At 50.0% G+C, this 12999-nt stretch overlaps 1 protein-coding gene across 11 annotated transcripts in view; it reads right to left on the minus strand.

Moving 5' to 3' along the window:
* RIN2 (Ras and Rab interactor 2) overlaps positions 1–12999 on the minus strand; it is a 208786-nt gene that overhangs the window by 19827 nt on the left and 175960 nt on the right. For all 11 annotated transcript variants that reach the window (XM_088844028.1, XM_055430532.2, XM_055430541.2 and 8 more), the window contains 2 exons: positions 9050–9141; positions 4291–5475 (listed from right to left, as the gene is read on the minus strand). In XM_088844028.1, the coding sequence (XP_088700154.1) occupies positions 4291–5475; positions 9050–9141 (1277 nt within the window). The remainder of the gene's footprint in view (positions 1–4290; positions 5476–9049; positions 9142–12999) is intronic.

The raw sequence follows: 12999 nt of genomic DNA on the forward strand, positions 1-12999 counted from the left end.
ATATGTGTGATGGAATTCTACGTGGGTTTTAGCACTGAAACACCTCCTTCAACGTCCTTAATTTCAGGATGGAATTCTGTAGATCTAGACTTTACATTCCCACCTCCTCATTCAGCACCCTCTCCACCAGAAGCTATGGGAAAGGAGGACAGGACTAGATTTCTTTTTGAAGAAGAGAAACCCAACTGGTATTCTTGAAAAGTCTTACAAGCATCAGTTGACACCGGTTCTGAAGAAATTTGAGGTTTGGAATCCTGGGGGTGGCATTTAAAGTGAAACCACTCAGAGTGAATTATAACCTCCCAGGAAGTGAAATTGGTGAAAATAAACAGATAAACAAGAGGAGACCATGGCTGAATCCAATCTCCCCGACCCACCAGAAGCATAACCCTCCACAAGTCACTTTATACATCTTGACCTCCGTTCCTGAATTTGCAGAACAAAATCTACACAAAGGTACCAACCGTGAGTTGATAACACAGCTCAAAGGAATCACTGTGTTAACAAGGTCTTAGTAAACTAGTGAGCCCTTCATTTAGGAATATGTAAAACAGATCACTGAGATTCCAATTTCTTGCCAGAGTCCGAATCTAAACTGGCACATTTAAGTAGTGAGCCCTTCAGTTAGGAATATGTAAAACAGATCACTGAGACTCCAATTTCTTGCCAGAGTCCGAATCTAAACTGGCACATTTAAGGGGATTGGTTTTCTAATCATTAGGATCACATCTTTCCTCACAACTGGGCACGTGATGAGTTTCTTAGGTCACCTTCTGCTTTAGCTCGCCTTCCTCTTAATTTCAAAAGCCCAGCACATTCTCTGCACTTTTCAAAACAGAATAATGGTTTCATTGATGAAGCAACAGATATGATGAAGCATCTGCTTTAATGCAAAAACTTAAACAAAACAAACCAATAAAAACTGTGGCAATGTGTTGTCTGGGTACACCCACACATCTGCAGACAGTGGCACTCTGAGCTGCCTCTACCAATGGTGAGCCTACTATTCTAATTCCCTTGAATTTACAAATTAAATGTTTAAGTTAATTTTCATTGAGATATAATTGACAAATATCGTATTCTATTAGGTGTATAACACAATTAAACAATGTTTTCCAATCTCCTTAGTTTCTTATGAGAAAATATGAACATAGGCACCAGCAGGGGAGAGGCTGCTGCTGCTGCTAAGAGGCATCAGTCGTGTCTGACTCTGTGTGACCCCAGAGATGGCAGCCCACCAGGCTCCGCCGTCCCTGGGATTCTCCAGGCAAGAACACTGGAGTGGCTTGCCATGTCCTTCTCCAATGCATGAAAGTGAAAAGTGAAAGTGAAGTCGCTCAGCCGTGTCCGACGCTTCGCGACCCCATGGACGGCAGCCTACTGGGCTCCTCCGTCCATGGGATTTTCCAGGCAAGAGTACTGGAGTGGGGTGCCATCACCTTCTCCAGCAGGGAAGAGGGGTAAGGTTCAAAACACAAGGTTAAAAAAAAATAAATTGGGGTGGGGGGCTTCCTTGGTGGCTCAGTGGTAAAGCATCTGCCTGCCAATGCAGGAGACATGGGTTTGATCCCTGGTCCAGGAAGATCCCACGTGCTGCTGGACAACTAAACCGTGTGCCACAACTACTGAGCCTGCACGCTAGAGCCTGTGCTCTGCAACAAAAGTTGTCACAACGAGAAGCACAACGAGAAGCCATGCACCGAAACTAGAGGGTAACCCCCTGCTTGCCACAACTAGAGAAGAACCTGTGCAGCAACAAAGACCCAGCACAGCCAAATAAACAAAGTAAAAAAATTTTTTTTAATTTATACGATTTTTTTTTAATGTGGACCATTTTTAAAGTCTTTATTGAATTTGTTGCATCTGTTTTATGTTTTGTGTTCCTGGCCACGAGGCACATGAGATCTTAGTTCCCCAACCAAGGGTTAAACTCACCTTCCCCGGTGGTCCAGTGGAAGGCAACCACTGGGCTACCAGGAAAGTCCCCTCAAAAAAACAGGCTCTGAATCCAAAGAAGAAAGTTCAGAAGCTGCACAGGCTAGGTCGGTATAGCCCTGGACACCTGGCTCCAGCTGGCAGAACCCAGCCGTGCTCCAGGGCGCACAGAAGCCTGCTTCACAGGGCTGAGGCCAAGACCTACTGCCATCGCTAGGACAGGCAGGCTGGATGTCAGCTTCCCTCCTCCTCAGGACCTTAGATTTTTAGATGGAAACCTCTATCTTTCCAGAGCAGCAAAGCGTTTGTGTCAAAGACTGCTGGCCACATTCAAATCTGTTTTTGGAAAAGATGAGATCCGGGGCTCCAACCAACAGCAATACCCTATCTAAACTGTCACCTTCCCCTGCCACCCCCCGGAAGGACTGGCAGCTTCGGTCTGTGCTCACAGCATTGGCGGGGAAGGAAGGCAAGGCCTGGATCCCCAGGGAGGAGCCTCATCTCCGTGGGCTGGCTGGCACTGCGGCCACATAGCCCAGCGCTGACATCAGCGCCCGCCTGGCTCTCCCGCCGGTGCGGGGTCTCAGCCGGTCTCCCCTGAGAGGCAGGCTCTGGCGGGGGCGGGGGGGGGGGGGACGGAGAGGGCCCGGGCAGCTCTTCCGTTGTCTCGAAGGCATGCATTTCCATCCCCAAGGCACATCCTGGGGCACATTCCTTTCAGCTTTCTCTCCAGCAGGCCAGCTCTAACCACGCCCCACCCACCCAGGCGCAAGCCACAGGAAAACAAACAAGGCTTTGATTCCTTTGTGAGAAAATCAAAAAGCTGCTGAAACTCACTTCAAGGAGAAGGGGAAAGAGAGAGGCAGGGAGACACCACCGGCAAACCACACGCTGTTTACTACTTTCCACAAACAGACCCAATCAGAAAGAAGCCGATTCCAGCTTTGCTTTATGAACGGCCTAGAAATGTTGGGTAGCTCTTTCTGATTGCTGCTGCCCAGTGAATGAGGTCTCTGAAATTTGTCCTTCAGAGTCAATCTTCTGAAGTTTTAAAAAAAAATCTCTTAAGACTCTAGCCCTGGAAAAAGAGACGTCTTGCCAAATTCAATCTTCCCTTGGCCAAAGTAACTATTAGCAATTCAGCTCTCCAATGAGGTTAGAAAGAAAGTTATTTCCCCTTGACTTTGGAGAAAACACCTTTCATGTGACCTCCAAAATTTGAAACTTATTTTTAAAGATACACAAAACAAACTTGTCCATTTGACTTTTTTGTTTTTTGCTTTTGCTTACTCCCAAACTTATTGAATTCTGCGATTAGGAGCCCTCAGGGCAGTTACCCTTTGGGGAGAAGGGGGACAGGGAGGGGTCCCTGGGGGCTTTGATGCTGTCATGTTCTGTTGCGCTGGTGCTTGCTCCCTATGGCAACTCACCCAGCTGCACACTGAGGGTAAAAGGGCACTTTCCAACCATTACAGCACAAACCCCCATGGCTTGCTGAGACACACCTTCAGGAGACCCTTAATGCCCACACAGGGCACAAAATCAGGCAGCCAACTGTAATGGTCCACCCCTGAAAAGAACCATCTGTGGCTCCCATTAGTCGCTCCCCCAAACGTGTCCGAGCCTGCTGCTCAGCCCCCAAGCCAGGTATGTAACATTAAGTCAACTTCAAGAAGCTGTGTCTCTAGTTCAGATCAGCCCAGGGGTTGGAGTGCGCTGCTGTTTTGAACTCTGGAGAAAACGCCACCCAAGAGAACTAACACAGGATACATTGTCCTGCCAGGCCACAGGCTACAAATATATATATATATTTGTCGTTTTATTGATGTATAGTTGATTTACAAAGTCCTATTAGATTCAGGTGTGTAGGAAACTGATTCAGATATATATACACAAACACATCCTGGAGGAGGAAACAGCAAGCCACTCCAGTATTCTTGCCTGGAGAATCCTATGGACAGAGGAGCCTGGTGAGCTAGTCTGTGGGGTTGCACAGAGTCGGACACAACTGAGCGACTGAGCACATATATACACACATATACAGATACACACATATGCATTCTTTTTCAGACCCCCCCCGTATAGGTTATTACAAACTATTAAGTATATAGGTCCATGTGCTATATAGTAGGTCCCTGTTGCTTACCTCTTTTATCTACACTGGGGTGTATCTGTTAGTCCCCAACTCCTCATCTATCCCTCCCTCCCCTTCCCCCTTTGATAACCATAAGTTTCTTTCTACGGCTGTGAATTTCTGTTTTTAAATCATTCCACTGGTATCTTTTCTCGACAGCACGTATAAGCGATTCTATACACACACACACACATGTATTTTAAAGGCAAGGTGGTGCTCACCTATCTGGTCTTCGGGGATCAGCGATTCGATGGGGGGGTCCAGCTCGGAGCTCTGGGACAGGTAGTTCTTCACCTGGGTCATGAACTGCCGGATGGTCTGCAGGAGGTCGGTGCTGGACACGTGGCACTCCTTGTTCTCCTGCAGGAAGCTCACGTAGTCCTGCACCAGGCAGCCGAAGTAGGTGCGCTTGTCGCGGGCCAGCTCGGCGATTCGGCGCACCATGCGCTTCTCCGGGGTCAGGAACGAGCTGAAGACGCCGCTCATCTTGCGGAGCTGGGACTTGACGAGCTTGGGCAGCACGAAGGAGCTGTTCCGCTTCTTCTTGGACTTGATGGGGGGGGCCATGGTCTCCTGGTCGCTCTCGCCGTCGTAGTCCTCCAGGCTGCTGTTGGTGTCCGCCTCGTAGCCAAAGAGGGGCATGCTGCGGTCCAGGTCCAGCGAGTCGGAGGAGGAAGTGGAAAGGCTCATGTCACTCAGCCGCTGGCGGCCCGCGCGCCACGGGGGCTGGGATGCCGAGGCCGAGGCGGCGGCGCGCCGGGCCCTTGCGCAATCCCCCGAGGCCAGGACCGCCTCCGCCTCCGTCTCCGCCGGGGCAGGGCCCCCCCCTGCGCCGCCCGCCGGGCCCGCCGCGGGCTCCGAGCGGGGCCGGCCGCCGGTCAAGGTCTTGGCGCCGCCCTCCGCCTCGAGGAAAGACGCCTGCTTCTTGAGCCGGGGTGGAGGCACGGGGGTGGGTTTCGCTCCAAGCCGCGCCGCGTCCGCGGGCTGGTGCAGGGCGACGGCTTCCGGCATGCCGGCCGGGGGCGCCACGGGCCCGGCCAGCTGGGGGCCGGCGGGCTGACTCTGAATAGCGGGCGGCGGGGGCCGGGGCGGCGGGGACCGAGGCCTCTCGGTGCCATCCGCGTCGGGAGTCCGGGTGCAGGGCCGCCGGGGGCCCCCGCCGAGGTCCTGGCTGTGCACTTTGAAGAACAGGGGATTAATAAAGCACAGGGCCCCGTTGGTCTGGCTGCACTCCAGTTCCGAGGGCGTCCTGGTTTTTATAGAATGCACTCCATTTATCAGGCAGAGCTGACGCGAGGAGGCCGGACCCACGCCGTCGTCGTCGCCGCCGCCGTCGGAGGAGGAGGGAGGCCTATGGGGAGGTGGAGGGTTTGGGGGTTTGTTGTCAGCTGGAGAGCTCCAAAAATCTGAAAGTCATTATCAGTGAACACAAAAATGTAAATACAGTGCACTCGGCCGGTCCATCACAAACAGCACACTTGCCTCGCAATGCATGGCTTTGGAGGGGAGGTGCTACGCTGGAGTGTGGTGTTCTCCTTTCTCTCTTTTTGCTTTTAACTGCATTCCTTTACTGGAAGGGCTGGAAATGCTGCCAGGCCCAGCTGCGGGCTCCCCGGAAGGCTCGGGAGGCTTTGGGCTTCAAGGCTCTTGAGAAATGGCTTGGCTGTTGCCCACAGAGGGCCCAGCCCTTCCCCAGGTGAGGAAAAAGGAACAGTGGGATCTGGGAGAAGGCTGGGCGGGGGCGCGGGGACCAGGGCGGGGGGTGTACGCGGGGGGATCTCCGGGATGAGGGGGGGGCGGCTTCCCACTTGCTCCACCAAGAGGGAGTTTGCCCGCCCAGTGGCAGCACCCTTTCTGTTGGATCCCCTTATCCTGGGGTGCCCTCCTCCGCCCCCTAGGGCCTGCAGTTCCCCTTTAATGGGCAGCAGGATGAGCAGCTGGGCCTGTGGACATTACACAATCTGCCTGGGGTTTTACACATTCAGCATTAAAACCCAAAAGGAGGAAAAATGCACTCATAGGGCCCATCAGCAAAAAAAAAAACCAAACAGGACAGCTGGGCTCAGGACAAGGATAAGTGCAAGTTCGACCATCTTTGTGGTTTGCTGCCCACTCTTCCCAAATCTTCCAGTCTCCGAGCCGTGGCCACTGCGGCTCAGCACACTCTGGAGTGGGGTACATCACTGTGACTGCAGCCACCCTGCCTGTGCGTCCTTGGACGAACAGGTCGGTCTCCCATGCAAATCGAGGCAGGCTGATAAATACCTGGTGTCATTTCCATCTGGAATAGGTTGCTCTCTCTACAGCTTTGCCTTGCTGTGTTTGCTGAAACTGTGTTTCTTTCCTAAGGGCCCAGAATGGCTGGTCACTGGGATCCTGGAGAGACGGTGAGGCTGGGAGCCCTGGGCCTGCCTTGTTCTTGCCATGCACACCCCTGACCTTGGCTCCTGTTGCCGGCTTTCTGTCGTCCTTCCTTCCTTCCCTCTCAGTTCAGTTCAGTTCAGTCGCTCAGTCGTGTCCGACTCTCCGCGACCCCATGAATCACAGCACGCCAGCCTAGGTCTGTGCTATCCCAACAGGGGAGCCAACAGCCACCTGTGGCCAGTGAGCACTTGAAATCCAGCTTGTGCAATGAGGGACTCAGCTTTCCATCTTATTTCATGCAAACCCATTTAAATGTAAAACTGCACAATTCCATTACTGGGAAACTCAAGTAGGTCTGGAACTGGGGTATGTGAAACTACTTCTTCAGTTGTAAATTTAATGGAATCTAAATACTGATCCATGTATTTTTGCTGAAAATTTAGTGCCTGAATAGAAGTGTGCTGTAAGGATATAATATATACTGGATTTCAAACACTTAGCAAGAAAAAAAGAAGGTGAAATATTTCGTTACTATTTTTAAAAATAGGGATGATATATTGAAATAGCATTTCACATAGTAAATAAATTATAAAAATTAATTGCACCTTTAATTCTCTTTCATGTGGCCACTAGGAAATTTAAAAAGTGCGCACTGGCTGGCCTTACATATTTTTATAGTGGCCAGTATAGGGCTGCTCTAGCTCGAAATTTAACCCTCCTTAAATTCCCACTGTCACCATTGTTAAGATTTTGCAAATATAGAATGTGTAGTTCCTGAGTATGTGTTGTTCCCATACAGACTATAAAGCTGAGGAGTGGGCAAGGGGGAGAGACCCTATGGATCCTTAAACCCTTGCTGTGGCTGCCATATAGCAGATCCTCCAGAAACACTTGTTGGATGAATAAATACATGAGGTACAGGGTTTTAAAAAGGGATGTCTCTTCACAAAATGTGCACAGTAACAATTACATGTTGAATATCTATGGGCTTCTCTGGTGGCTCAGGCGGGAAACAATCTGCCTGCAATGCAGGAGACTTGCGTTTGAGCCCTGGGTCGGGAAAAACCCCAGGAGAAAGGAAAGGCTACCCACTCCAGTATTCTTGACTGAAGACTTCCATGGATAGAGGAGCCCAGGAGCCTGGTGGGCTATAGTCCACAGGGTCACAGGGACTGGGACATGAATGAGCGATTAATACTTTTGCTTTTTAAAAAAATTTGCTTCTGGTGAGTGGCCACCAGAACAGTTTTGTTTTGTTTTTTTTTGCCTCAGCCTGTGCAGGGCGCAAGGGCTGCCCCCAGATACTCTAGTCCTTGAGCCCTGGCATGAAGCACACGTAGCAGGTGGACCACCCACCTAGGAGTCCCGTGGACAGAGGTCACCAGAGGAAACAGAGACCTGGAACACGTCCTCAGCAGGGCTAGAATCTAGGTGGTGATGTGACCTTAAACTCAGGAAATGCTTTGAACTCTCTCCAAGGTGTATAAAGCTCAGTGGCAGAGATGGCATGACTTTTCAGCAGGGACACTTATGTGGCCCTGGTATTTTTACCAGGACTCTGCTTCCTTGTCCTGCAACCCAGCTGCCCATCAGGCAGGCCTTGGACGCATGTGGCAATTCTTCTGAGGCAATCTAGGTTTCAGAGGGGAACATGACTCTTAACTCCAGGCTTCTCTGTGAATTCTGCAGGCTCCCCTGGCAATGGCACCCCCTTCAGAACAAATTCTTTAGAGTAAGGGGAAAACGTGCCCAAGGAAGGACATTTCTTATTTGCTGGGTCAAGTATCACAGTTTCTTAGGTTCTAAGAATCCTGGGACTTGTACTTCTGAATCCCAAACTCTCACTCAAATACCATGGCCTGGTTGTTCATCTATCTGAAGACTGGAGCCCTGAAATCTTAAGAGAATTCCCCTTTCCCATCAAGGAGGAAAACATTTGTGTGTGTGTGTGTGTCTGTGTGTGTGTGTGTGTGTGTGTGAAAGTCACATGCACACAGATTCCCTAGGGCAACAGGACCCAGAACTAACACTGGGGGAGTGGTGTGTCCTGAGCCCCTACCATCCACCGCCCAGCACGGGGCTGGGTTGAGGGGCACGAGGGGAAGTGAACATCTGGCTGGCCAGAGTGGGGATGCACGGCGGGGTGAAGGACGTGGCTGAGAACACCAGGGCCGGAACTGAGACAGATGTTCCCTGTGCAGTCAGATTCCTCAAAGCACAGAAGTGCCATCAACACTGTCTTCTAGAGTAAAACTCAAGCAGGGGAGGTGCCCGTGCTGGACTTCCCTGTCCATCAGGCATGGCCATTCCCCAGCAAGATGCCATAGAAAGGCAGGACCTATGACAGACACCCACCAGACATTTGGGGGAGCTCAAACTCATCAACGGGAGGTGCTGGGGAGAATTGTGGGAGCTCCCCAGGCAAACCCAGCACCTGCCTCTGAGAGATAGTTCAATGCCTGACTTAGAAAAAGACTCTCAAAAGGTGTGACTCAGGGCCTCCTGAAGTTCTGCCATGGAGGTGAGGGTTACATTCTGATGCAACAATGTATCACGGGGCCACTGGCTCTGCTCCGCGCATGCATGACAAGAGACTGGGCAAGGGCACCCACTTACTTAGTCCCAGCTGGGCGAGTTCTTCAAGTTGAGCCTCGGTCTTGGCTGTTGAAATGGCATAAGGCAACTTCAAAGTAAATGGCAGGACGTCCCTGATTTTTCAAAAGAGAGAATACACATGATTACACTCTTGTTTCTGTCTTTTGCTTTTATTTCCATCCTAGAAAGGTTTCTGCTGAAAGTATTTTATTTTCTTATAAGTATCATTGGTTTACACTGTTTCCGATATACAGCAAAGTGATTCAGTTTTATACACATATATAGTCTTTTTCCAGATTCTTTTCCATTATAGGTTATTACAAGATATTGAATACAGTGCCCTGTGCTGTGCAGTAGATCCCTGTTATTTATCTACAGCTTAAACTATTTCAACATCGCATCATATCCAACCGGACTTGTCTTGACTGGTGACCGGACTGGGGGGGTCATGACTCCTGCCCATGTTAACACATGCAGGACAGACTGAGTTCCTGGTTCCAGATCAGCAGTGAAGACTGAATTGCATTCCCGGGCAGCTAAACTGTATCTAGAGTTACTATTGGATTCATTGACTATGATGGTTGATCTGTCATCTAAATAAAACACTAGGTATCAATTTGCTACCTGCTCTGGATGTTGGACCCCGACTCCCTGGGTGGGAATGTGTGATCCTAAACTGAGATGTGTTACCCACTGCCTTTCCCACAGTAGGTTCTCAGTGAATGTCTGTTGATTTCACTTGTGAGGGGTTCCAGCTGGAGCCCAAATACTGTCCTTTGTATGCTGGTGGCAGACCTTCCTCTTGAGTCTTCAGGTAGTGTTTAACACATCTAACTGTGATGTGTGCCTGAATCCCTGGGGGTCTTGTGAGGCTGCGCTCTGGTTCAACAGGTGTGGGGGAGGCTGGAGGTTTGGCATTTCTGCCAAGCTCCCTGCCCCTGGATCACACTTTGAGCAGAAAAGCAAAACTAAAGGACCTCATGAGACAACCCTGCCCCTAAACAGTCTGGCGCCATGTGTGGACCAGGAAACACACGCACTGCAGCACTGTAGACCAGAAGACCCAAGAGGAAGGAGCTGGGCTTGCAAAAGGATCCTGCCATGGCCAGAGCACAGCATCACCACCATGACCTCCTGCTTTCTCCAAAAGGGCAAAGGCAGACGAGAAACATTTGCTCATCTTCAAACACAAGGATCTGGGCTTCCCTGGGGGCTCAGATGGTAAAGACTCCGCCTGCAATACTAGGAGACCTGGGTTCGATCCCTGGGTCAGGAAGATCCCCTGAAGAAGGAAATGGCAATCCACTTGAGTATTCTTGCCTGGAGAATCCCATGGACGGAGAAGCCTGGTGGGCTACAGTCCATGGGGTCACAGAATTGGACATGACTGAGAGACTAACACTTAGACACAAGGATTAGGGTCACGCTGTCAGCACTGGTGAAATCTAAACAGGGCTCAGCACACAACCTGGCCTGATACAGATGGGAGAGAGTGTGCTTCAAATAAATAGATGAATGAATGTGCAATGACAATAATGACTTCTCAGGAAAGGACTTTTTTCCCCCATTGATGGTATTGATCTTACAAAGAAAGAATTCATTCATTCATCCAGCAAAGTCTACGGTCATCCACAATGTGCCAGACACTGTTCTAGGTGCTTCGAACAAAACAAAGTCCACACCTGCATGAAGCGTCACTCCAGTGGATGCCAGCAAACAGAGAACAATAACACAATTCATAGAATCTATGAGAAGCGGATGTGCTCCATGGATAAAAATAAAACACAAAAGCAGAAAAATAAAGAGGGTTCAAGTGTGAGAGTTGGCCTCCCATTCCAGGCAGCGGGAACAGCAGGTGCAAAGGCCCTGGGGTGGGAGAGTGTCTGGCGTGTATGAAGAACAGCAAGGAGACCCCTCCCTACCCATGCCTGCGGTGAAGCGTGTGAGGGCAACGCTTGGAGTGTCTGTCTGGGTTCTGTCTGCCCAAGACGCTTTGGATATTCTACTGAAGAAAGTAACTACACCAAACAACTTGTCGTTTACAGTAAGATTGGGCAACACTCTGGGCTACAGCAGATTAAGTCTGGATGAGCGGAGAATCTTGGAGCCCTTGAGGCTGTTGACAATGAATAACAAATTAGTAAGGTCGACAAAAAGAGCAAAACATGAATAGAGTGTAACAGGGTCATGAGAGCTCAGATAAATATTAGCAGCTGGCAGTCAAGAGGCTCCTCTTTCCAGGGTGTCAAGCCAGGGTCACATCCTGCTTCCAGGAGACCCTTCTGCCCCTAGATGCTGTGATCACCTCCCTCTACTTGTCCCTGTGCATCTGTTCTGGATGAAGCAGGTGGAGTGTCAGGGGACACAGCATTTGTGTAAGAGCTGCTGCCTGACCCAGGAGAGGCCATGGCCCTGATGATGATCTTAAAGGAAGGCTAACGAGAACCAGAACTTTGTAATGCCAAAGCATCATGCAAATATACGTTTCCATGGCTTGCCCACTTCATAAAAACCTACTTTCTTTAGACGATCTGGGTGGAAAACCACGTATTGTCTGACTCAGGCGGGTTCTTTACCACGGAGTCACCTGGGAAACCCCAAACAAAAACCAACCTACGTTTATTTTAAGATTTTACTTTGCCCAGCACAGTACCTAGAGCCTAAAACATCACGTGATTGGTTTTGGTTTTCCTTAATGACAGAGATGGCAGGAAACCACACCTGTCATTCACTCATGGGTGGTTTTCGGCTTTGATCTACTAGAAAATTAGATGTTGTTTGTGCGTCCTCCTCCTCACATACACACACAAAAGAGGGCACCTCCTTCTCACCTGCACCCTGGCTCTAAAACTCTCATGACAGACCAAATAAAGCCACGTTTGTTAAAAATGTTTCATTCAAGAGTGTTAGTACATGCGTACTCATTTTATTTTTTAATTTTGTTTTTACTCCATACGTAGTTTTTCTAAAGAGGTGGAGGAGACTGGCTGTTAATCACAAAATGTCACCGGATGGGTCTGCCTGTGAGCACCTGTCTTGGCATCATGTGTATAGGTCACCAAGGCTTCTATGCACTCTGTTCCCTCCAGTCATCCAGTGGCCCCGGACAGTGGTACCCAGTCTACCAGGACCACTGATGGCAGAGATGATATCCTTCTCAAGCTGCCAAATCCTGTTTTCTGGGTGGGACGATCTTTTTTTTTTTAACTTATTTAGTTTTAATTAAAGAATAATTGCTTTACAGTATTGTGTTGTTTCTGCCATACATCAACATGACTCAGCCATAGGGACATATATGTCCCCTCCCTCTTGGACCTCCTCTTCCCACCTCCTACCCCATCCCACCCCTCTAGGTTGTCACAGAGCCTAGATGGGACTATCTTTCGTAACAACAGCAGGCCCATCAAGATGTGAACTATGACGTGCAAACACCAGTCAGCCTCGCCTCTGGCCTACATGCCAGGTTGACAGATGCTCTCGGGCTCATGCCACAGCAGGTGTGCATGCCTGGGGACGTGGGGGCTTCTGTACTGCCCTCCTCAATTGGGTGGATTCCTTCACACCCGGGCAGGTGGTGGCCCCTGCAGAGTACTCATGGGGTTCTAATCAGTCCCATTCAGGGGCGTAAAAGCCCTGTTTCTTCCCACTCTGAGAGCACCTCCCCCATCAGGCTGCTGACCGCGGCTTCAGCTGGCCTGGTCTGGGGACCTCTGCGAGTGGACAGCTTGGTGCCTCCTCTACCACCCCGCCCCCCAAGGGTCTAGTCCAACAGGTGCAACAAACACCTAACTCAGTTTTTGAGAAACAGCCCACATATTAAATTAACATAAAATAACCTGATGCCAAACAGACTTCTCAGCCACGGGTGGGACAGGGATGAGAAGTATCTTTTGCAAAAAATCCCAGGAACACACGCCCATCTCTGCTCTGTCAGCTGCAACAGATGCACAGAAAAACCCAGGAACCTGCCC

The sequence above is a fragment of the Moschus berezovskii genome, chromosome 15, assembly GCF_049115385.1.
Source record: "Moschus berezovskii isolate FMDL1 chromosome 15, NW_MosBer_1.0, whole genome shotgun sequence".
Classification (NCBI taxonomy): domain Eukaryota; kingdom Metazoa; phylum Chordata; class Mammalia; order Artiodactyla; family Moschidae; genus Moschus; species Moschus berezovskii.